The sequence below is a fragment of the Streptopelia decaocto genome, assembly GCF_964273445.1.
Source record: "Streptopelia decaocto genome assembly, chromosome: 2".
Lineage (NCBI taxonomy): Eukaryota > Metazoa > Chordata > Aves > Columbiformes > Columbidae > Streptopelia > Streptopelia decaocto.
The window spans coordinates 129,446,903-129,472,840 of NC_138655.1; the positions used below are offsets into that span (position 1 = coordinate 129,446,903).

Sequence of the window (25,938 nt, forward strand, 5' to 3'; positions counted from 1 at the left end):
TGTTCGTTTTAATACCTTGCTGAACATCACTAAAATTCTATCAACATCCAGTAACAGTTATTCTAAGTTTGTGAAACAGTTGAGTTGTGCAGAGTGGGAAGATGACAGCATCTTTACCTCTCAGTTACCACTTAGAGAAGAATATTGTGCACTGAACCTTGAAAGTAATCAAAACCTGTAATGCTTTTGGTGTCAAGAGAAAAGACAAATTAATGAAAGAAAAGATGTTATAGGAAATACTTCCTAATAAGATTTTTTCCTTAATACTTGAAAAATGAAAGCCTTTCTGAAAGGAATTTATTCTGACTAGGCTTTTTGGTTGTGATTTGAGCGGGAAAGGAGAGGAGGTGATATAAAGCATCTGTACAAAGGAAAGTGAAGATCATCCACTTCTTATAATAGCTCTGTTTGGAAGTGTAAAGGAGGCATGTTCTTCTCTCGACTTTTGCATTACAAAGCCATGGTGGCTCATTCCTGGTATTCTGCTGTTTCTCATCTTCTGACCTCAGCTTTTCACAGGAAAAATTCACCAGACAAATAGAGAATCTGTCACAACAAATTCTGGCCCATCTTCTGCTGAATTCTGCTTTAAAATGTTTGATGACTTTTAGTGGCTAAGGTCATCAGGTGATAACACAAGGGTGGGAAGGGGAAAAAAGATCCTGTGTTGATTTTACCTCGGCACTCCTGAAGGTCATGTGGCCATGCAAGAGCAGGTGCAATCCCATGGGAAACACAGAGCAATGGTCAGTTCACCTTAAAAATCCCCCTCCCACATGTGCTGAGGGCTGATGGGCACCTCACCCTTAGCACCAAGGTGAGGGGCCAGCAGAGCATGGAAAGGCAGCACAAACCACTACAGAAAACATTCAGTGCTGCAGCTGGAACTTATTTATTTGCCAGCTACCAAGTAAATCCCACCTCACCCCAACATAATGCAATGGTTTGGAGCAGCACTACCCACCATAGGACACTGTGAGGGGGCCCTGGGACTCTGCAAATGGTCCCATTCTGTCTTCTTCATCTTCATGCTGAAAAGCACAGGCAACCTGTGCTGCTATGTCCAGGGGCCAGGACATCTATCAAGATCACTCCTACCTTGGATACCACCTCAATGTCACTGGCACAGCCCCCTCCTCCCAAATCCACTGTGCCCATATCTTCTCCAGCTCTACATCATCAGCACCTCTCTGCTTCCCTGTGTCTTCTGGCAGGTGATGGTGGAGGCTGCAGTGGGGATGTCTTCTTCTCCCTGACAAGTCGTGATCCCCTGTGTTCGGGATTGTCCGGCAGAGCAAAGCTGCCCTGCCAGCGGAAGGTTGTCCATGCCCTCTTCATGCCACCAGAGAGGTATTTCCACCTCTTAGATGACAAGGGAGGAAAACTGAGCTTGACAGGCAGTTTTTTCTCCTTCACCATGGAAGGGGGACAGCAGACAGCCAGTGGGAGGGCAGGGGGCACCCACGCCATCCCAGTTTGGTTCAACACCAGTCACAGGCACAACATTTCACTCCATGGCTGAGGAGAAGGGAAATACCCATCAGAGGAGGACTGGGGAATTTGTGTCTTTTGTCACAGAAGACTTTCAGAGCGGAAAGCATTGCAATGGGCTGGGTCACTAGGGATGGGGATGGAAAATGATAGAGAGAATTTCCTCTCCTAGCAGAGAAGATACACGGAGTCATCCAGATCGCCTCTTTGCTTACATTGAAATTGGGCATAACTGTGATGCATATTACAAAAATTGCCAAAGGCAAAGGCAGACTGTCTTTTAAATGTTTTACACCTACCTATGTACATTCCTCATGATTTCAAACCCACAATAAACAAAGGAGAAAATACTGTCACCTACTTTTATGGTTCTCACTTCTGGTTTCTCCTTGAACTTCCTCAGATTCTGACATAAATTTCAGCCTTTGTTTTAGAAACAAGGCTGTTTCTCATGGTTAGAGAGAAAGTGATGAAGAGGTTAACCCTAAAGTCAAAATGCAGAAGTGATGCCAAGCAAATCCAGCATTTGCCTTTATTTCACAGCTCATTTTTTTAAGCCTACCCTGTGACTGGGAGAGCTGATTCAATATTTTCTGTGTCCTGGCCTGTCAAAAGTTGTATATGAAGCGCACAAGGAAGCTAAGCACTAAGCAGGCTGGACTTCTACAGAAATGTTGTGTCCGACTCAGAGAACACAGGAAGATTTTAGGAAGAAAATCATAGCACAGTATTGATAGATAAATATTCTGTAAGTCCTTTGCCTTGCTTCAGCCTTTGACAGTTTACAAGGTAATAAACTTGGCATTGTTTAGATTTTTCTGGCTTTGCTATACAGTTGAGTGTTCTTTAAGTTCAAGAAAACTCAGGTAATTGAGTAGAACAGCTCAGCATGAGCAATTAGCAGTCACCAATTCTCCTTTAACACTTTCTTTCGCCACTAAAGCACATTTGTAATGATAGTGCTAAGCAACATGAGTTTATTTTATCATCTTCTGATTTAATTATTTACGTGGTCATTAATATATATAGATAGATAGTCAGAATTAACAGGAATTAGAGATATTACATAGCAGATACCTTGCTGATTTCTAATTTTCATTTTAATATTTATTCAAAGCAGAACTTTATGTGGACTCTAACCCAGCAAGTCCTGGCCTGCACTTGATGGACTCCTGCCAGCCTCAGCAACCTCTGGCCATCCTGTGTCCCTCTGAACATCGTCGCTTACTGCCATGAGTGGCAATGGTTGGTACCAGGAACCCCAAACATCTTTGTAATGCTAGACTACTCTTCGTCATCACAATTTCATATGTAGTACAAGCCTGTAAGTGAAAGTACTGCTGCTGAAAGCAAAATTTGCCCATTCCGTTTAAACCCACATGTTTTATGAAAAGGAAAAATAAGTTATGCTTTACTGAAGACAGTGTGTCCACAAAACCTGGCCACTCCGGGTAACCTGGTAATGCTTTGCGAAGGCACCCGGTGTGCATTTATAGAAATCTGGAACTTACTGGCACTGATGCCAGTTGCTCTCCTGGGAGCGACAGCCATGCAGAAACATTTGAAAAGCGGGAACAAGATGTAAATACAGTAAACCTTCACACTGATTCTTCTCCTATTTGGAACTTTTAATGTGCTTTATTACCCAGTGTTTAGTCATAGTGTCTAAATAAAAGAAGTTATGCCTAAATATCAGGAACCAAGGACCAGCATTTATTTCATGCCCAATGTGGGTCCTAACCATGCTGCAAGATGCATCTCTGTGAATTAAAGCCACTTAAGAACAAGAGTAATGTGCTGACATTATTTTATCTTACTTTGAATAAAAACTTGCAGAGTTTCTTCATAGGTTTTGTGTCTAAGTCTCTCATTAGGCTACTGATGAAATTAATAAAATTAAAAAGAAAATAAACAAAAACCTGAAGATATTAATAGTTCCCCTTTCCCCTGTTCCTGGTAGCTTCTCATGGTAGAAACAGAAACCATAACTGACTCTAAATGAGAGAGGCTCAGAGTGCAGATACCCAAAGGGTTGCAATTTATCAGTGTGCCCCTTTACAAGGCCTTAGGCAATGTTGCACATCTCTTTTCTGGCACAAATAGCTGTAGATTTGTCTTGGTTTATGAATTACTTTAGATATTGTTTTCTGCTGCTTTGCATATTGCCAAAACAAAGATGTTACATCTGTTTTATTTAAAATTCCTAATTTGGGCTTACAGCCAAACTTCAAAACAGTTTTGAAGAGTTAGCAGAATTAAGCAGTGACTTATTCCTTCGTATTTTGAAAATGCTATTAATTTTAATACAAATGTCAATGTAAATACTAAGTAAGTTTTAGTATGGTCATTCTGAAAAATTGCCCCTCAGAACACTATTTTCCTAAATTACGTAGTCTGTGATAAATTATTTTAAACAGTTTTGCATAAATCAAGCAGCTGAGCTGAGTCTGAGGCCACAATAAATGGTGTCTTTGTCCCACTTTGCACATTAATTACTGTAATAACTGTGACACTATGGTTGTCCATACTACTTTAGAATGGAGAGAGGTTATAATTCAGTTTTAATAGTTTAAAACAGCTCTTTGCTACACCAATGACACGGTTGTTTTCATTTAGTATGTTATATTTTGGAATGCACAAATAATTTATTTAAATAAAGGTATATACAAATATGATGAAGGAAAAACTCTACAGAATTCAGTACAATGGCTGCATGCACTGGGAATGATGCTATGGTTTGCTTCATAGGCGTGGAGTATGAACTGAAAACTAGGAAAAGTTTTGATGGTGTGCTGAAAATCCCATCACCACATCGAAGGTTCTTCAAACCTGTAATGCACATGATTAATAAAAAAAAATTAAACACATTTTAAAGACCCTTCTGAAAAATCCAAAGTTAGAGCTACCTAAAATTTTCATAGCAGCAATAAAGAATACATATGTGTATTTACAGCTGAAGATTGTATATGCAACTCTCAGCAAAGCAGAAATATTCTAGATGACCGAAAGTCTATACTTTGGTACCAGAACTTGCCCCTCCATACTGCTGTCCTGGTGGTATGCTTTATACCACTGAGACTCACCCCAAAGCTGTTTTATGCCATCAAGTAGCATTTAATGAATTCAGCTAGAAAAACTATGATTTGTTGAAATACAAAAATTGTTAAGAGATGTTTTCCACTCTAACTCAGGAACAAACAGTTTCCAAAGCGAATTCACTGAGCGAAACAAAATCATGTCATGCTGTAAGCACCTTCAAACAAAACCGAAGTTCATATCCACCATCCTAAAATATTATTGTGATATTCCGCTACTCAAGATCAAACATTTGAAATGTGTTGAAAGGGGTGCTGAGGACAGGATTTGATCCAGATGTCCTCAACTTGTAAACAGCTGTTCTGTCTACAACAGAAAGTAAGTACGAAGTGGAAGAACATGGAGAGAGACCAGGAGAAATGCATTTGCCATCATTTTTCCCATCTAAAAGTTAGGCATTTAGTCTTGATTAAACATCACATCTGCCTCCACAGTCACTGGAGAGACATTGGCACCTTGAGAAAGCAATTAAGATCCTGCCAATTTTAGGATGGAAGGCTCGGTTTGTAGATACATTGACTGCAAAGGCAGCCTAGACATCTACTTCATGCTAGATGCCTAACTTTTAAAGAGGCACCATTAGGAGAGACACATCCTGTTACGGAGTATCAAACATTTTCTCATGACTGCACAAGATGAACAAGATCAGAAACAAGCCACATCACACATTTTTAAGAACTCACTTGTACTCTGGTCAAGGAGCCTCCTTTGTTTATTCCTTAACTTTCTATTTTTTTAACTAGTTTCTATAAGAATCTCTCTAAACTTTCTTCCTATGGTCAGACATACTCCTAGATTGCCAAATACTTTGGGGCATATTTTATTAAGCAAAAGTGAAATGCCAAACCAGGCCAGCCAAGCTGAATACAATGAAGTTGTTTATTAATACCTCAATGTTTAGTTACAAAGTTCAGTTCCTGAGAACTCATGAAGTGCGTCTCTCTGTCACTAATTCACTGAGTGCAAATTACATCTGCTCCATAAGTGGCTGCATATGTAAGTATTTCTAAACATATATTTCATTAATTTAAGTTCAGAATAATACCAGCCTGCCTTTCATTCCTTCAGCCTGGCTTCCCCCAGGAGGAAGGCTTAGGCAGCCGTGTTGTACCTGGGTATATTTGCTGTGTGTGGAGTTGCCTATCCCTAATTTCCCCACCAGCTTTCAAACCTTCTAGACAATTTCAGCCAAGCCAGAGAGGTACAGGTATCTCAGAGATCTTAAGTTCCTGATGTGCCACGAAACACAGGACTGGGTAGAAGTAAGACTGAATTATGTCCTCACATGGAGGAAAATGCTGGAGTGGGGTTCAGAATCCATACAGGGTTTTATCCTAGAAAACATATCTGTAGGAAACTAGACATCATTGTTCCCAGTACTCCCATAATTGTCATCGATGAATGACAAATCCAGTACTTAGTCTAAAGTGCTGTTACAGGGGGTACAAAATAAAAATCTGTTTCTCATCAATTCTTGATCTTAAATGCAGACTAGTTTGTTATTTTGCTCATGAGTTTTTGCTCCCTGGTGTGTTATAAATAGCATTATTGAAAGAATAATAATAACAACCATAAAGTTTTGTTATGAAGGAGTGAAAATTACAGACTTTGTACTAAATTAGACTTTGTACTACCCTGTGTGTTGCCTTGAATTCATGGCAGTGGAAATTTCCCATTATGTGAGGGGTCCGCCTTGTCATTACCAAACACAAAATAGTCCAATACATTTCACTGCACTCCATGCAGTTTTCTACATAAGCATCTGCAGAGAAAACTGCATCCCCGCAGCTGTGGTTAGTCATCAAACCGTAAGTCAATGGTCTCCCCATGTGAAGAAACGCAAGTGTCATGGACAACCCTCCTTGATGGCAGTAGAAATTTTGGTCATATTTCAGTGACAAGCTCATGGCCTAAATTTAGTGCTACAGACTATTATGCTGAAATACTTAAGTAGTTTAATCAAGCCTTTGCATAGCTGGTGAAAGTGCAGAGCCTTTGCTTGTAGATTCTTGAGATGACTATTGCTAAATGACTCTTGAGATGACTATTGTTGCTCTGCTCTGCACTGGTGCGGCCTCACCTGCAGCACTGTGTGCAGTTCTGGGTGCCACAGGATAAAAAAGATATTAAGCTACTAGAGAGTGTTCAGAAGAAGGCTATGAAATTGGTGAAGGGTTTAGAGAGGAAGCCATATGAAGAGCAGTTAAAGTCACCTCATTTGTTCAGCCTGGAAAAGGGGAGACGGAGGGGAGACCTCATGGAGGCTACAGTTACCTCACAAGGGGAGGAGGAGAGGCAGGTGCTTGTGATCAACAACAGAACCCAAGTGAATGGCAGGAAGATGTGCCAGGGGAGGTTCAGGTTGGACATTAGGAAAAGGTTCTTCACCCAGAGGTGGTGGAGCACTGGAACAGGCTCCCTAGGGAGGTGTCACAGCCCCAAGCCTGACAGTGTTCAAGAAGAGACTGGACAATGCCCCCAGACACATGGTGTGAACTGTGGGGTTGTCATATGCAGGGACAGGAGTTGGACTTGATGATCCTTGTGGGTCCCTCCCAACTCAGGACATTCTATGATTCTATGAAAACCTTTGTTTCTGCAGTAGAAGTATCATCAGCAAACTTCAGGCTATCGGTAAGGGCTTAAAATGAGCTCATTCATGTTTGATGGTGAGTAAAATTGAAACCAATATTTTCTTTCATGACCCGAAACTCCTCCTCCAACTTTCTTTTTTAACATAATTACTTTTCAGCTGTGTAAACTGCAGTCACTACTACAGTACCTTACATTAGAGCTAAAGTGTCATTACCTAACTAGATAAATACCGTATGTACATTTGAAATCCCACTGTTGCTTGAAACACCACTGTTATTTTAAAACAAGTGCAAATGGAAATATAAACGCCTTTTTTCTCTTTGTAAAATAGTAGGTACAAAACTAACGTGAAACACTGTATTCTTGCATTCATAGATGGTGCTGGCTCTTAACAAAAAGGAAATTTAAAATGTTTTTAAGGACATGTTTATCCAGCTGTTGGTGGCATATATTTTCTCTGTGAAACACATTTATTGATAACAAATGAAACTCTTAAGTCTAAATGAGAAGTGAAAGCCACTATAAAACCTCTTCATACATACCTGGATCTAGGAATATTTTCTGTGCTTTCCCTCAACAAGAGGTCTGAGATCAGTGTCTCTGGGCTTGATCTCTTTCCATATCTAAGAGAAGAGAAAAAAAAAAAAAAAGTATATTTTCGTACGTGTCAATTTTTAAAAATGAAGAATAAACACAGAACCACTAGACTTTTTTTTTTCAGGAAAAAAATGAATAGAGCAGATATAAAGACAACTTTCTAGCAAGAATTTTAACTTAACTTGAATTAACCATATGAGAAAATACTCACTCTTTAGTATTTCTTTGGATATATTTTTCCATAATCATGTTACATTATCATATTGAGGAACTCTGAATATTTCTCAATTTGATGGCTATTTCTGGATGCTCTAAGGCCTTGCACCTTACTGATGTGAGCATGGAGGGAGAGGAAGGTGTGCATGACGTGATCGCTGAGTATGTCATTCCTGCCTACAAACCCAGTCCCGTCATCTCATTAACTTTCGCATTGTTTTAGATGCTGCTGTATTGTAAATGGGGGGGTCAATTTTATCTATTAAGCGAATAGAAAACTAACTCAGATGTGCCCTATTATGCAAAGAACCGGCCAAGACTTTTTCAGATAGCTAGTACATTTGGGGCTGCCCAACATATAGCACATTAAGCTGTAAAATACTGAGCTACCCCAAGGTAATCATCACTTTTGAATGGGGAGAATGGGACATGGCCATGGGATAAAAAGCTTTCTGAACCTTCTTCAATTAAATGGAACCTTTGTCCGATGTTTACACAGCAGTCTTTCTATTGCCTTTTTTTTTCTTTCTTTTTTTTTTTTTTTCCTTAAATCCTGGTTACTATACATTGCTCAAGAGCTAGAAGTACAGCAATTCCTGATTCTTGGAAAGGCATTTGCTCTCTTTTCCTGAGAAAACAGAAGCAACAATGAGCAGCCAGCTCGACAGACTCTTCATCACTATAAGGATTCATTAGCCTAAGAGTGATAACTATAAGCAAACGCTCCCTTGGTTGGAAAGAATTACGATCATGGTTTGTAGCTTGTGTATGTAATGAGTCTGAATCACAAAGGACATTAACAGATAACAACATTTTGAATGCTGCTTGAGTGAAATTCTGATTCCAGAGAAATGAAAAGTATAATTAAGGATATAGATTTTATCTATTGCTATCAAGATGTTTCTCCAATGACTTGATATAAATCTTGGGAAATTTAAAAAAAATATATAAAAGACAAACAAAAAAACCTCCTGAAACCATATTTAAAAAACTAGCAGCTTTACCTTTTGATGGCATGACTTACTGAAAAGTGGAAACATATTTCACTTTTCAGTCATTTTATTCAAGTTTTTGTATTTTTACACTGCCTTGATCATTTTAGCACATCACCTGTTCTGTAGAAAGACAAAACATCAGTTTCAGATTTTTGAAGTAAATTTCTTTATCTAAACTGACTGAAAGCAAGTATTTGAAGAGAACCAGCCAGACATAGTAAAATGCTATTAAATAACGCAATCAAGCATGGTACTGAATCAAATACCTTGCACTCTATTACCACAAAGGGATTTCTTTCTTTCTAGTTCCCTATTCCAATTAATACGGATGTGACCTGGACTTCAACTGAGGGGGAATCTAATTTGCTGTTGTTTTAAAGAAATTGATTTAACAGATCAGCCACTTGCTTCAACAGCTTGCACTTGGGCAAAACTCTCACTAGTCCCTCAGAAAGTTTTGTCTGAATAAGAAGTGGGTAGCAACCCTCTGGAGTGCAGAGATTTGGTCAAATCATAAAGGTGACTGTGTTGAAGAGATACCTTTTATAGGAGTCCTTGCACTACCTGGGCTAGACCAGTGGTGCTGCCTGTGCTGAGGTACCCACCATGCCCTCACACAGCAAAGCTGCTGACTGTGACCACTTGGGCTGGCCAAGGAGCAGCATCCTATATCAGATGCCTGAGCCTCCTGCCTGGCCCATAATTTTGCCACTGAGAAACAACCATGCTTCAACCCTAATAAAAAAGGTTCATGGACAAAGTAAATATCTTCTGAAGCAAATGTCTTGGGAGACCTTTGCTCCAGCTGCTTTGTGCTTGCTCCTTTTCTACCCTGCCCACACAAAACCACACTTTCATCAAGTATCATTGCTGTTTTAAAAGAACAAGGCTTCAAATTCTGTGAAAATACCTGGTCAGGTTTTATGCTGAACTTGAGACATCACGGCCTTTTTTCGAGCATCCTGATGACCCACAATTCCAGTTGAAGTCAAAGAGATTGATGATTAAACATACTTGTTCTGATTAGGGACACAGTATCTCAGATTTAGTGAAACCTCAAGCTTTCTATGAAAATTTAGGTCCTGGGAGTCAAAGCCCACCAGTGTCCAAGGCTGCCAATGGGAGCTGAGGGATTTCAGAAGAACCATGTGGGTCTGATTCAGAAAACTTAAAAAACCACAACCAAACAAACAAAAAAACCCACACACAAAAAGAAAACAAACAAACAAACAAGCTCTCAAGATCTGCTCCCTTCCACATTAAAGGGTGCTGACATGAAGTGGGAGCATCAGTACTGCCTAAGTCAAACACACTTTCATATTCTCTGCCCTGCCTATAGTTTAAGCCCCCTGAACAGTACAGTAGAGGGGTATGAGGCAAGGACCACAGGATGGCTTTGAGGACAGAGCTGGGACTAATCCAAAGACACACAGACATCTGCAAGGTAGGAGTCTGCATCTGTGCAGATCACTTTAAACTCTCTTCTAAGTCACAAAGACCTGGAACATAAGGAACACAGGATCTCATGAGAAATTAGAAGTCTGAAACAGGCCTGGTGACTTGCACCGTACAAATACCTGCTTCCTTCAGCTAACCTCAGAAGAGTATAAAGCTGACAGGCACAGGTATCTAAAGCTGAGATGGATCTAAGGAGAAGGATTTCAAAGGAAAGAGCAAAGCAGCCACACAGACAAGGTCTAAAGACAAGGAAAGGATGGTCTGGAAAGAGGAAGCTTCAGGGAAGCTGGGGTGAAGACCTTGTGGGTCACAGTAGCAGACGGGAACAACTCTCAAATGCTTTGGTTAGGTGAGAAGCTGAAGCCAGGAGGATGAGCCAGAAGGTTTTATTCATAATCACAGAAACATCAAACAAGGCTAGACAGATGAACCTGAAGAGGAAAAAAGCATCAACCTCATCTTTCCTGGTGTGCTCTTACTGCTCCATCTCACCAGCTGCACAGTGACAAGGCTGCGGGCACCAGACCTGGTGAGAGGCCGAGCACAGCTCAGTCAAACACCATCGGGAGGGGCAGGACAAGCCTCCAGGCCCCTCACCTTCCCCCATTACAGGGCTCCTGACCAGCACGAAGCACAAAAAGCAGAGGCAAAGAGCTGAAACAAAACAGAAAGCTTCAAGCACCTCTGCTGAAACAGACCAAATGATTTTTGGACCAGTCCAGAATGCTTCAGAAGTTATTGATTCATTCTGCAAGTGACTGTGTCACTGCTGAAACAGGGAACCTCCAGGAGCTCAGTTAAGCTTTCCAAACGGAGGCGGTGATTACTTTATTTCTGCACTGTTAATTCGGCACATAGTGGAAACAGCAAACTTTTTTTTTTTTTTTTTTTTAAATTAACCTATGTAGTCAAAAATGTGTATCATGAAATTGCTATTGTGGTGGGTTTTTTTCTGCCAGTTTTATTGTAATCCCAGGTCAATTCTGTTCTCTTTAAATATGAGGGGGTGGGTGGGAAAACTAGGTGAAACATGAACAACATTGTTTCATCCATTGGTAACAACAACTCTTTTGGTTCATTTCAGAACCCAAGTCCACATGGAAGAACAAAAGCAGTCCCACTCTGTGTACTTGCACTCCAGAAATGAGGAAAAAAGCTATACAGTCAACATTAAGCAGGTGGAGGCTGAATACAGAAGTTTTCATTTGGTTGGTTCTGGGGCTTTTGTTTGTTTGTTGTTAAATATGACCTGGGTTTGGACAGGAACTACCTTTGAAGTCAGAGATGAAAGAAACAAAAGAGATGAGAGACCAGCCTGGAGATCCCACTTGCACACAAGGGAAAAGGGCAGCAGGGGCAGAACTTGAGGATCCAATTATTTTATCATTAATCTAGGCAAAAAGTTATCTGAGTGCAGACTATCACACCGAAGCACACCCTACACATGAGCAAGTTGTGAATATTGCTTTAAAGTCCAGGACAGAAGAACTATATTTCTATCAGCCTCTTCATCTGCATTATGCTATTAGTACACTGGCAGACAACATTATGGGTTTGCTGGGAAAGCTCTCAGTTACGCGATAGCCTCCCTTCTAATTTAATTCTTCAGACTTCTAGAGGGACAAATGAAAGCCTAATTTTAGACCTCTCATCTGGTTTTGATATTAACAAATAGATAAATATGTCAAAGCTCTTCTGGGTCACACACTGTTCAGGGACCTCAGGGGAAACTTGTATTAATCACATAGTATAAACTGGACAGATGGTCACAAATCAGGCTGATCCTTTACCCCTACTTTAACAAGCACAGTCACCCCCAGAGAGCCAGTTTAGAGCCAGGCTGGTTCAGGCCATGTTCTTTTCTCTTTCAGCTTGGGCTTGGGTTCTTGCTTGTGATCTTGAGAGAGTTTCTGTTAGGACTAGTGGGATTTTTTGGCACTCACAGCTGCATGAAGTAGCTGGCAAACCACAAAGCATCTGAACTACTATAACTCCTCGGCAAGGCTAAAGTGGCACTTTTCTCATCAAAATCTTCACTAGCAGCAACAAAAGTGGGAAACTGCTCCTACTGCCCCATCTAACTCTCTTCAGCTCCCAGGTTGGTTATGGTTTTTCTCCCTTTTAGTGGGGGCAGTGCCAGTGTTAGAAAGGGCTGAGAGAGCAGAGGCAGTATTGACACTCCCGACACTTCTTCCAACTTGGATGGTGAAAATTCACCTGTGCACCCAGAGGAGACTCAGGCGTGCATAGCTGTCACTCTCTAAAGAGAAGCCTGTGCACCATCTTTCTCCATGTCAGTGGGAGAAGCAAGGCGAAACACCCAGGTGTGAGGGGAAACCCCACTTTCCTTCCCTGAGCCTCGCCAAGGAAACACAGCTTGGGGAGCAGGAAAGGGGCATGCTAGCCGGGCCGCTCTGCCTACCTCTGCCGGGTGATGAGGTTGATGTAGTGCCTCAGCGCCGAGTAGTATCTGGCCATGTCCTCTGCGGGGGCGTCCTCGCCGGGGCTGTCCGGTTTGGAGGGGTACGCCTCTGCCAGCGTCCCCAGGCAGACCAGCAGCGACAGGGCGAAAGTCAGCACCGACACCCAAAGCCTCACGGTACCCTGCATCTGCACGGCGGGGTGGGATGGAGAAGAGCCACCGTCAGCAGCTGCCCCGACGGCAGGAGCAGCGCGGCCGCCCCGGCGTACCCCAGACCGGCCCGGGCCGCTCCCCTTCCCCATCCCCGTGTCTGTCCCCACGCCCAAGCCCATCTCCATGCCCGTCCCGTCGCGGCACTCACGGTGGCGGCTGCAGCGGAGCTGCTCTCGGCTCAGCGAGGCGCTTCTTGGGTCGGGGCTCCCGAGTGCGGGGCTCCGCGCCTCGCCGGGGTGTTTTAAGGCTTCCCCGGTAGGCAGGAGGGGCCTCGAGCGATCACGCCTCGCCGGCTCCCGTCCCCCTCCCGGCCCGCTCCGCCTGCCCCTGCTCCGGGAGGGGCACCGCGGACGCGGCCGGGCGGGACCGAGGGGGCGGGCGCCGCCGCTCCCCCACCCGCGCACCACCGCCCCGGCAAATCCCACCCGCGGGCTGCAGCGGGGCGCTGCCCCCGGCCACGCGTGTCCCGGGTCCGGCCGTGGGAGCCCGTCTGCCTGTCGCTGTGGAGCTGCTGCCCGGTGTCCGAAGCCGACGGGGGAAGGGGAGCAAGGGTGAGGAACGAGTTTACCCCGCTCCTACAGCACTGGAGGGGGCCCAAGCTTGAGTTTATTAGCAAGAGTGCTGGCGAACATGAAGCCAAGAAAGCAAGACGCTTTGGAGCAATCAAAAATACCAAATCAGTGCCACAAGCTCAGACACCATACCTACTAAAGGGGTCAGTCTTGAGGCTTAACTCCCCAGGAACTGGCAGCAAAGCTGCAGCAATGAAATTGTACTTTCTTCCATGCCAATTCTGTCAGGGAGACCCTCTACACTCCTGCCCAGGGCTGCCTTGTGAGTGGCTTTTCTGAAGTGACCATATTCTGTTTTATTTCTATGTCTGAGCCACATGCCACAGAAAACAGCTCACCAATGCCATGGGATCACAGCAGCCTTTCCAGTAGCTGTCCAAGGGAACCACTGCTGGATTTGGGACAGGGCAACTTCTCTCAGCAACATGGGACAACAGGGACTGATCTGACCGAGGTCCCAGATTTATGTGTCTCCCTAAACCTGCTGAGACCTAGAGTCAGTGGGGAGAGACGGGCACCCTGACAATGATCTGATCCCTCCTACAACAGAGGCCTGAGATAAACAGAGACGATGGCTTCTGTGGCATACCCTTCTCCACTGATTACAGTGGCAGCCTAGGCCACTAGGCTAGAATAGACACCTCAATTACCAGAGTGCCTGAAGTTGAGTAAGATGAATCCAACTCAAACAAAGTTGCAGAATTTGTTGAAGAGTTTGGTGGAGTTGGAAACTATTCATATGTATTAGTAAAATTAAGTCAGTTCTTCTGAAACAGGTAATTTGATTAGCATCTTGATGACCAATGACTAATTCCAATTGGAATGACAAATCATGACTCTGATCATATCTTATTTTTACTTTAATTTGATGGTAAAATAACAATCACCCAAGTAAGAACATTAGGCATAATGACAGAAAGCTTTAAGACATATTCTAATATTATATCATACATATACTACTGTAAATGCAGTTATTAATTTCTATAGTTATTATCATATGCAGTTATTGGCTTAATAATAATAATTCAGCAGATTCTGAAAAACAATATTCAGTTCACAAGGACAATGCCAGAAATTGTTTTCATCAATCCAGAAACAGCATCTCACCATTATCTAAAAAAAACCCAAGCAAATAAATGGCTCTTGCATGTGTGAGGCAGCTCTACTGAACTATGTCCATTTCAAGCCATGGAAGCAAAGAAAATTCCAAAGCTTTTAACATCAAGATGTATTTTGAAATCTTCTTGACTCCATAGTGCACTGGCCACAAACCTCAAAGCAAGATTACAGGCTACCTTTTATCACGTACTGAGTGAAGAATTTGAATGTGCATTAATAATTTTCTGTGCCACAGCCAGCAACTCTAGCTCCTGATTTCAGCAGATCTGTGCATGGGGTGACATCACATCTTACAAAGTGGCCTCACTGCATCCCCGCACTCTCTGTCCTCCTGGCAACACTCCTGCACATTCAGTGTTCGTGTTGTCCTCACGCTGGCTCAGCAGAAGCAGCTGATGTGACGGTCTGGTACCTGTGACACTGCAAATGCCCTAGACAGCAATTGTGCTCTGGCTCCATCACTTCCCTTTTGCCATGCTGACTCCAATAAGCTGCCTAATGCAAAGCTTGCATTGATCCAGTTTATCAGCTTTTGTGGAGTGTAGGACACAAGGAGCAACAGCATCAGAGACTGAAGCACCTGGGAAGGTGTGCCACGATGACACCTCTCACTCGCTTCAGCCTGATTCTGCCACAACCATCTCCCACCAGCTCATAGGACTGGGGGTGACTTTCTCACTGTTACACTCTTTCACCACCTAAAACTCGGATTGCTTCTCTCCCACTAGCACCACTATTTTTACACTATCAATTTTCAAACATTTCAAAGAAAAAGGATGAGTTGACAGAACAGCAGCAGAACAAGATGAACAAGAAGTCTGGAATCTACATGCTTACTCGGGGTATAAGGAAGCACCAACATTCCCCCACCACAGGATGTCTGTGCTGCTCGACGCAGCGGTGTGTCATGCAGCTCCAGACCAGCACCCAGGCAGTTGCCTGGTGACATCTCCAGAAACCCTGGATGAGTCCTTGTTCTTTTCCTAGTGCTGAGGTACAAGCAGCAACCTGCTCCCTCCAAGGAAATGGTTATCGAGTCATACCTGCTAAGGACCTCTACAAAACACTGGGTCATGGGCAACAACTCCCCACAAAAATAAGGTACAGACCACACTAACAGTCAGTTTGCTTCACAGCATGAGGAGGAGTGAGGGAAGCACTCTTTCTTATGCAGCAGGAGGAGTCAAATTTGCCTGACATATGAGACAGCAGCTCCTGCAACTGCAGGCTACATGGCAGGGTCTGGGGAGAGGCACTCTGCGGCACCACAAGCCTTGTCAACCCCTCTGTTGTATCCTACCTTTGGATGAAGTAGCATCTCCCAGCTTGCGCTGAGTTTGGACTCACGTCCCCCCACTCTGAGTGGCCTAAAGGTTCCTGAGATGTCAAACCTTACCACTCTCACCACACCTCCAGAAAAACACTTATTTCCACACAGTTCCAGCATTTAATTTGGAAAACCCAGAACATTGAACCCAAAATTCTAACTACCCTGCCTTCTACAGTGCCTGTTTCTGTAAGAGTATTGAGTATTCTGCCACAACCATCTCCCACCAGCTGATAGGACTGGGGGTGACTTTCTCACTGTTACACTCTTTCACCACCTAAAACTCAGATTGCTTCTCTCCCACTAGCACCACTATTTTTACACTATCAATTTTCAAACATTTCAAAGAAAAAGGATGAGTTGACAGAACAGCAGCAGAACAAGATGAACAAGAAGTCTGGAATCTACATGCTTACTCGGGGTATAAGGAAGCACCAACATTCCCCCACCACAGGAGCAGGTGTGTGCGTATGTCCCACTTCATCATTTAAAATGAAGCATACACCTTAGAGCTTTGTTGAGTCTGGAAAGTTTAATGTTTGGAGCCATTCTGTAAGTTATTACAAAAATTTCCTCTCTCTTCTTCTGTTTTGAAACACTGGAAAATCCATACTGGCTCATAAAGTTCCTACCATAAACATATACTAAGCTTAAATAACACATACAAAACATAATTTGGATACATAATATATTCATCAGCATAATTCCAGTGCAACGAATACTGACATTTTTAAATTGACTAAACAAACCTAAAGTTTCAGACTCATATAGGCTCCAGTGTATCAATGAGACTGAGTGTCCCTGTGTCACAGTGGGTGTTTTACAAGTGGTCCCAGAGTTAAGGTCTCCTGCACCTTTGATGACTCCTATTGATGATGACTCCACGTGGTTTCTTGCCCAGCATTGCTGTCCTCACACAAAGCAGGCAGGGATTTGTAGTCCGGAAAATGGCAGAGCTGCATTTTCCACAAGCAGCTTTAGGATGGGCTGTAAGCGGGAACAAGAAGGCGGCGAGGGCAGCTGGAAAGAAATGAGTAAGACTCAGAAGAACTGATGAAGGAAGTTGGAATAAACTGAATGGAGTTCAAGAGTGCAGCCTGGGAGAGGGAGCAGAAAGACACGGGCTTAGCTCAAGTATGGCAGCACTTAGATATTAACATTTTTTCTTTGCCAGATACTATGGGCTTGCAGATGTGCATCTCCTAGCTACACTACAGCTGAGTAATCAAGAGCTTGAAGTGTATTGAACTACATAGAGAGAGAAACACGGGAGTTTCAAAGCTCCAAGCAGGTATCAGTGATGGGTACAGCACTGATGGGGAAAAAAGTGAAAAGCAACACGACAATCAAATTTTGCTTACATTTTATTGTCATTACACTTAAAGATTCAATAGACAGCTATTTAGCCTACAAATTTCAGACTACACTAAGAACAAGAAGACTTGTGGAATATCAACATATTAAAAGATTCTACTGTTCTACAAGCAGCATAAATGTGAAAGAAAATTCAAGTTATTTATTAATGGTAATATATCCAACTGCATTAAACAGGGGTGTGATATTTGCCTTAATTAAAACAAAAATTAGTATGATTAACTTTCAACGGAATATTATTTACAGCATGCTTTGTGTGAATATCACGGAATCAAAGCTTTTCTTTATTATTATAAATATACATCATGTCATTTTCTGACTGAAACAAAGTAAGGTTGTGTGCATCAGCGATCCTAAACTAACATTCCATAATAGCACATACTATTTTAAATACAAGAACAAGATCAATCTCCTAGCGCAGGGAAAGTGTTAAAAATTGAAGCCCCAGGAAGAGAATATTTATGCAGTACTAGAGACCTGGAAATGGCAGATTTTATCAGACAATATTGCCTGTGCTCTAGCAGTTAAAATGGCTCACTAAAGGTTTCCATAGCTGAGCGAAGCTTCCAGAAATGCTGAATCTTTAGGACTGGAAGTTCAGTCAGATAAGTAACGTATAATTATGCAGTAGTCACATGAATTTATCTGAACTTATTTGGACAGAAAATGGGACTGTTAATCTCACAAAATCAGGTTCTCACACACTTTACGGTATTGCTGATTTCAGTCTGCTTAGCGATACTTCGAGAAAAGCTTCTCATTGTGCTTTGGTACATCCCAGAAGTACCCATATTTCCAAACTTTTATGCATCCCTTTCTGTACTTTTATTTGCCTCCCCCTGTACTCGCCAGTTAGAGTTGAATAGAACACCCTCTACTCCCAAAGCGATCCCCCCTCCTGTCTGCTCAGCAGTAGTGCTGGTTTCAAGAGGCATCCTTGTGAGCCCAGCAAGCATTGAGCAACTTTTTAATACTCCACCGAGAAGTAGGGCTCTGCCTAAATACAAACTATAATACATGAAAATGTAAGAGAGAAGAAAAACCTAAGGGATCAAACCGAAGGCCCATCTATCTTGTTCTCAACAGCATCTAAAAGCAGATTCCTAAGACTGTCAGGATAGGAAAAGCACATTACACCATTTTCCCACTATACTTTTCCCAGCCTCTAGAAAATTGTGGCTTTGGGACTTCCTAACTAGCAGTTGAGGTTTTGTACATTATAGTAAATTCTGAGCATCACCAGCCTCCTGTGGCAGTCCTACAGTATTCCTGCTGTGGATTATGGAACAGGAATTGAAGTTACCAGCTAGCACTGTCCCTCTGTTACCACTCTGACGTGACTAGCTGCTCCGGTATGTTCCCTCTCCCCACAGCATCGGCATCCAGGAGATGGGTGGCATTCACACAGCTGGGTGGTGAGTGCCTCCACGTGCAGCCTGACGCCAAGGTACCACGTTGAGCCACAGATCTGTCTGGGTGGCACCTCCTGCCCTCACGCAGGAAAAAGGAAAAACAACTCTCCTTGACATGAATTGTGTCTAGTGATGCATGAAAGGCCCCTGTACAACGACTCACTTGTGAGCTGCAAGCCTGGGATGTAACACAAATAAGTTATTTGCTGTTTAAAGCAATGTTGTTCATAGCTTCACATCAAAGGCCTTGCAAGCGTTTGACTCACAATCACAGCAACATATGACTGGAAGTCAGAAAAATAAACCCGGGTTTCAGTGTAATCTTATAATGAAAGTTGTTGTTTCCCTTTTCTAAAAACAGTCTGAGAGACTTCTGAAATGCTGCAACAAGGTCAGAGGGGCGTCAGCAATCGTCCTGAGGACACACAATACAATGCACAGTTTTGACAGGAACACAACACCCAAATAAGCAACAAAACCAAACCCAGTATTTGCAATTGTAAGGACATTTGTTTTGCTGTAGCTTCTTCTCTTTCCCACTCCCTCAGGTCAGCAGAAAAACAAAGACATAGCAGGATGGAGATCAGAACACTACCTCTGGCAATATATCTACTGCTGAGACCGAAGTCAGTAAGGAATAGCTTACAAGAAGACAGTGGTTTAAAGAAAATGAATCGAGTGCTTATATCAGAAACAAAAATTCCTCCACACTGAAAGAAAGTGATTTTCCATGTGCATAAGACAAAGAAGTGGGCAAACCTATCACGACTTAAAGACAATCAGAATTACTAGAATTACCCATTCTCTGTTGCAGTGTATGTCTTGACTTAAATCCTGTTAAAGAGGGAAATGGATGAAAAAGTGAACAATGTCCAGACAGGCTACACTGTAAGATTGTGCTGAGAGACTCTGCCTGAAAATGAAACAGGACTTGCCTGAAACATAAGAGATATCAGAGCTGGATGGGATTGTGCCAAGGACTGAAGAAATCCAATCACACATACATGGAAAACCATCACACATCTTACCTGCTGGGAGTAAATCAGAGAGGCAGATATAAGAAAGACATCTGCAAAGGCTTCTGAAAAACCCTGCTCTGTGTGTTCATTCACAAACCATTACCACTTACTGATACGTGTACAGAAGTGAAGTCATCTACATCCGAGGCACTGGAGCTGAAAAACAGTCTTACGATTCAAATGTGGATATTATACACAAGAACGTCTTCTCTCCTGGCAGGTTCACGGTCCAAGCACAGTCATAAACACTTTTGCTTCCTGTCCTGCAACATAGACACAACTGAGAGTTAATTTTATCCCAGCTGGTTTCACCATTTTGCATGTGTAGAATTATGCTTTATTACTTGTCATGGCAAGAAACACAGGAAACTTTAAGTGCCAAAGTTACAGCATTTTTTAAAAGCAGATCTAAACTTGGAGACAGGGGTGACAGATTGATTAAATCCACAGTAATACAGAATGATATTTGCCTCTGATAGCTTTGACCATCGCAATAGTAGACTCCTACTTTAAGAAGTGGTCCAGGCTGTCCTTATGTTCTACAGGCAGCTGCAGAGCAATTCAGCCAAGATGAATGTCCATCACAACTGGGACCCCACCAGGAGATGCTCCTCTCTCTGTCATCTTAAAACATAGAGATCATAGATTATCAAATCATGCACAGTCAGAAAAACCAAAGAATAAACCACATGCTGGTGACAAGGAATCTTTCGGCATCACAAGGGCTTAGATACCACAGAGGACCACAACAGTTGTCCGTACTGCAGATCACACTTCTTTTGTACCCTGACTTGCATATGGCAGGCCTAGGATTTAAGAAAGGATCATATACTTAAGATAGCATCATACCAACTGTACTGCTGCCACAGAAGGGACACATGGAAATGTCTTGATAGGCTCCTAAAAAACTGTCCAAATGGTTTTAGTTGTGCACTGACTTTATGCAATTTGACTGTATCTTAGCTAACAGCTTTTCACTCCTGCTAAATGGATGAGTTCCATCAAATAAACTCTGTGTTCGGCCATTCAATAATTCTGACGTCAGGAAAGAAATGTTTTTTCTATTATTCTGTGTTTTGGTTTTTTTCCTTGCACACTGGTGCAGTTTGGAGCAAAAGAACATGATATAACAGTAAGGACAGACTTATTTTGTATATGACAAGCATAACAAGAATATGGATTACAAACTCTAGCATGGAAACATACCTTCTAAAGGTCATACCCTGTTAAAACCAATTATCTGTTCCACAGTTTAGTTCATATTGTCTCCTCTTAATCCACTCACGCAACTTTATGTCAGGCACTCAGGTCCCAGTAAAGTAAATTAAAATACATCTTAAAAAAATGTGACTGAAAATGGATTCTGTCAGATTTAAGTACATTTACTCTTTTTTCCTTTGCTTGCATTTTGACACTGTGTCCTTATTTATTAATATCATACATTAGTTTATTAAAATTAGCAGTGATATTATTTATGCAAATGGAAGCATTTGAGCAAGATGTGATGTGGTGCTCCTCACTCTGCTGCTGTGCTGTTTTGTAGCCTCACCTGTTAGTTGTTGCCTGCTAAGAGACTGCATAAGTAAATAGGGACTTACGCGCTTCATAATCATCATGACTGTATTTGAGTTTAAGTTCTTGCGGAAATGGCTTGCTTTCTACTTTCCCATGGGGGAAAGAACAGACTTAAATACTTTTGGCTCCCTTTATGCGTTACACTGATCTCCACCCAAAGCAGGAAAAGACAAAGGGCTTTGTAACAGCTGTGATGCTTGAATGGGAACCAAGTTCTGGGGAGGATCAGTGTGGGTCGGATGAAGGCTGGAAGCCAAGGGCGGCACACTGCTAGCCGTGCTATACGCTCTGCTCATGGAGGGATAGTCTACAGAGAAGACAGCAGATCAGGTGTTGACTGCTCAGATTTTCAAAAGCTTCAAGCAATAGCTTCACAGGAGAACATTTTTTGGCCTTTGCTCTGCAAAATGCACCTGGTAAAGCACAGACTTGCTACACGAGATGTCCATCCTTTGAATCTTGAAAGGTCTGGACGTGAAATAGCAGTGTTGTTGTTTATATAGGCATGAGCCTTTCATTCCCATTTGTTGACCATGTGTGTTTGAAGCAACTGATATGATCAAGCTGTCATTTGCCAGAACTTTGCACAACTCCCTCAACAATTTCCTGACCACCTGGCAATGGAAGACTGTCACCTCCCTGCTGAAGAGCCAGCGCTCAGTCAGAACAAACACATTGGCACAAAATTTATAAGTTTTACACACGGATTAAAGTATTATTAGCCAAATAAATAAGATCAGAAATCAGAGTAGAACAGTATACTTCATTGATGAGGAGGAGGAAGAAAGGAATCCAAGATACTCACAAATTCCATTTTTCTAAGGTACCCATCCCCACAGTATTTGTCTGCAACCATATACAGTATGCATGTCTGTGAAATTATCTGTACATCTGTTTCTGGGCGCATAAGAACTTGCCAAACCTGTGATTGTTTGCACACTTCAGTATGTTCAACTGGAACCAATAAAACATTGTTCTCCAGAAACAAAATTTCAGCTGCACAGTACAATTCCCCAAATATTATTTCTTTCATCGCAGATTTGATAGATATTTGTAAAACCAGCCAAAATGTCACCACTTAGAAGAACTGTCATGATCACTAAATAAATTACAAAGATTTTCTGGCATTTGCTTGGATATCTCTTCTGTGGGGTTTTTTTATGCTTTGAACCATTCAGAGCAGTTCCCCATTTCTCAGAAGTTTCCAGACAATTTTTGCCAAGCAGAAGAAAATCACATTCAAAAGCTGATCCATTATTTAAAGGTGTTAGATCAAACCAATCCCTACTGTAACGTTCTCAAACTCAGCGGTGCTATTGAATTGTGGTAGTGTCACCATTGTGATGAATTAGCACATCTACTTTTAATGTACTGACCTTGCAGTGCAAAATTAATATGACATTACTTTTGCATTGTCATGATGACATAATTATTGAGTTTATATTCCCAGGTTTTAGATTTTTTTATTTTATTTTTTTTAAGTACAAGTAACAGCAATATTTGGGCAAAAGTCAAACAAAATCTTCCCCAAGCCAAACCAGACAATTGGAAGCACACAGGAAATCTTTTGGTAACATCGTCTTATCTTGGGGTTGTAGCTGCTTTCACTACTGGAAAAGACCATATTAATTCATCCACCACACAGGCTATATAACTACTAATGGAAATAGTTTTAAATATGTTGCACCAGCACATACTAGCCTATTTAATTACAGTGTGGCCACCTGCTCAGCTCGTATGAGGGGCTGGACTCTCATCAGCCATGTTTAAAAATCAGTCTCAGGTATTTTTTCAGGTAAAGTTTTAATCTCAGTGTTTACTGTGTTTGAAACCAGTGTCTTCAGCATGTTTCTGCCTCCAGAAGATCTTAACCTGCCCACTCAGTCATGAAATGGATGACAAAAGTACCATACAGGAAACAAACCAAAAGGAGACTCTTGGAGGCTGATTGCCCAGTTCTACATATTTTCTAAAAGTCGTAAGTTTATAGAATTGGTCCTTGCCCTTCTAGGGAGCTTGAAGAAGACTAAGATAACCCAAGTCCACTTATGTACTGAAGCAGATCCATCCAAAGGGGCAGTCTCATTACAGTGTGGTATCACCACAGGACTGGGATAGTTTTTTTAGTCCTGTGCAGCTTTTATGGACAAATTATTCTTGTGAAGGACTCCCAAAGTCTCATTTAGCAGCAGCTTTGACTGCTAGTACAGGTCAGACTCCCTCTGGGTGTATTTGACTAAAATTATATTTGTTTGTTAGCTTGTCTGTGCTGCTCGTTACCAAAGTATCCAAGCCTCTCATAAACAGCAGTGAATTCACCTCCACAGTGCCCTGTGTAGTCGGAAAGTGCTGGTCCTGTGTTTGGCAGAGGAGTGAGTAAAACCAGGGGAGAGGAAGAACCTTTGCAAGGGGAGAGTGGGAACACTGACTCCAAGAGGTTTGATTTGCCGGGGAAAAGTACAGCCCCATTCTCCATCAAAAGCAAGTGCCCTAACAAACTCAACATACCTTTTGAGCAAAAAAAATTGCAGTGTCTTCTGTAGGAGTTCAGAAGGCATCCTCTGCTATACCACATTTTGCTTGAACTAGAAACTCCGTGCACATCCCCTGAAGCTGTTGCTGGTCCTCCAGGAATCACCCAGCCTCCAAATCTTGCCCAATGACTTAGGCATCCATATCCCACCTCAATGCCAGCTTAGGTGGAACTGAGATATTTTGCTTTTTTTAGCTTGCTAAATTAAAACTGCTCCAGAGATCAGCACGGGTACCAGGGTCAGATTGCGTTGCATGTCTCTGCAAGCATGAACATTGGAAGAAAATAAATCTAAGCTAAGATCACCTCACATGAGGAGCTGCCTCTTCCTTGTAGCTCTGAGGGGCATTCTGCAACTTCCCTGTAATTTCAGATTTCTAGGGGACTAAGTTTACATTGTGGTAGGGCTAGCTGGCTTCAGGACTGCTAGAAAAGGTGTGCTAACTTTTATAAAAAATACCTTTTCATATGGAGCAAGTTGTGTCCAGTAAATGAAAAAAATAGTGCTACTGCAGAGCACGCTGCAAAAAAAAATTATCCTCCATTGGAAAGTATCTGGATGACAGTCTTATATCACTCTATGTGAATTACCAATTTGCAAAGTTTTTTTTTAAAAGCGTAACACATGCAGTTTGCAATCATTTAAAAAATCATCATAGAAGAACACAGTTGAAAAAATATCTATGTGGTAGTGCGGACAAAGATAATTTTCTTCTCATTGTGTTCAGACTCCAACACTATTGAGCTGCAACATGACAGACAGCATCCCAATGCACCCATCCCCAAGCCATGGTGTCTGTGCAATCAACCACTAGCATCTGGTCTAGCTTTCCTTCTTGTTTTTCTTTTGTTTGGGTTCTCTAGTCATTTTTTTACTCTGACTGAAATCCCAGGCTCTTCTAATCATTCTAACACAATTCAATGGGTTTCTGTTTCATTCTTAAAACAGTTGATTCATAAAACAGTTATTGCATCATTTATGCCGGCAAAAGTCTATGCCAGGGCCTGATCAGCAGTCCTCAGGAAGGTGCCACCTTCATTGGGGTTTAGCCTGGGCCCATGTAACTTTTATTAAAATATAACACAACCTATAGACATGCTCCCATGAAACACTGACGAACGTGCTCTGAGAAAGGGGAGAGGGCAGAGGAAGGCAAACCTCCATGTTGTTTTTTGTCTCCACTTTAAGTAGTTTAAACATTTTTTGAGACATTACCAAGAAGGACCCTTCTGAAAGAGAAACCACATCAGATTAAGTCTCAAAGTTATCCGCATTTTACAAACAGGTAGAGAGAAAATGCACAGTAAGCTTAAAACAAAATAAAACAACACGGGTGGTTTTTAAATTTAAACATAAATTTCCCAAGATAAACGCTGGCTCCTGTACTGGAACAACAAGGACATGGTCACCTCAGAGTTTACATTAGATAGCTTGGATGTGTCCCTGTGAATAAGTCAGGCCTTTTGAGATCCACTGAGCTCATCTTTGAGACTTGACTGCCCACGATTTGTGGAGGTGGGAACATGCAGGAAAATGACACACAGCCATGTAGCAGAAGTGACCACATCTGTGTTAGCAACTGCAATGATCCAGGGCAGTTCTTCAGCCATCAACATAAGGTGCCAGCACAGCTTTTTCCCCCCCATCTAAACTGTTTTCTCATCCCTAAAACAGGGTAGTCTTGCCTGAAAACCCTCCCGCTGTTCTGGACAGAAGTCTTGGTTTTTACTTCATTTATCATTTCATTTCCTCGTTGGGATTACTTTTTAAGGATGTTGCTAGTCCTCATGAGTCCAAATCACTGGGTATAAAAGGATCAATGGGCCAAATGTGAATGACCATTTGGAGATGCTCAAGACCACATCAGCTACAAACACAATTCCTGCTTATTTTACAAGTAAAGGTCACAACTGAAAAAAAGGC

At 42.1% G+C, this 25,938-nt stretch overlaps 1 protein-coding gene across 1 annotated transcript; it reads right to left on the minus strand.

Moving 5' to 3' along the window:
* Positions 1-4,190: 4,190 nt before the first annotated feature.
* NPY (neuropeptide Y) lies at positions 4,191-13,303 on the minus strand. Its single transcript, XM_082045866.1, has 4 exons — positions 13,232-13,303; positions 12,871-13,058; positions 7,725-7,805; positions 4,191-4,320 (listed from the first exon to the last, which is right to left on the minus strand). The coding sequence occupies exons 2-4, from the start codon at positions 13,056-13,058 to the stop codon at positions 4,296-4,298; spliced, it is 294 nt and encodes a 97-aa protein (XP_081901992.1). The 5' UTR covers positions 13,232-13,303; the 3' UTR covers positions 4,191-4,295.
* Positions 13,304-25,938: the final 12,635 nt, after the last annotated feature.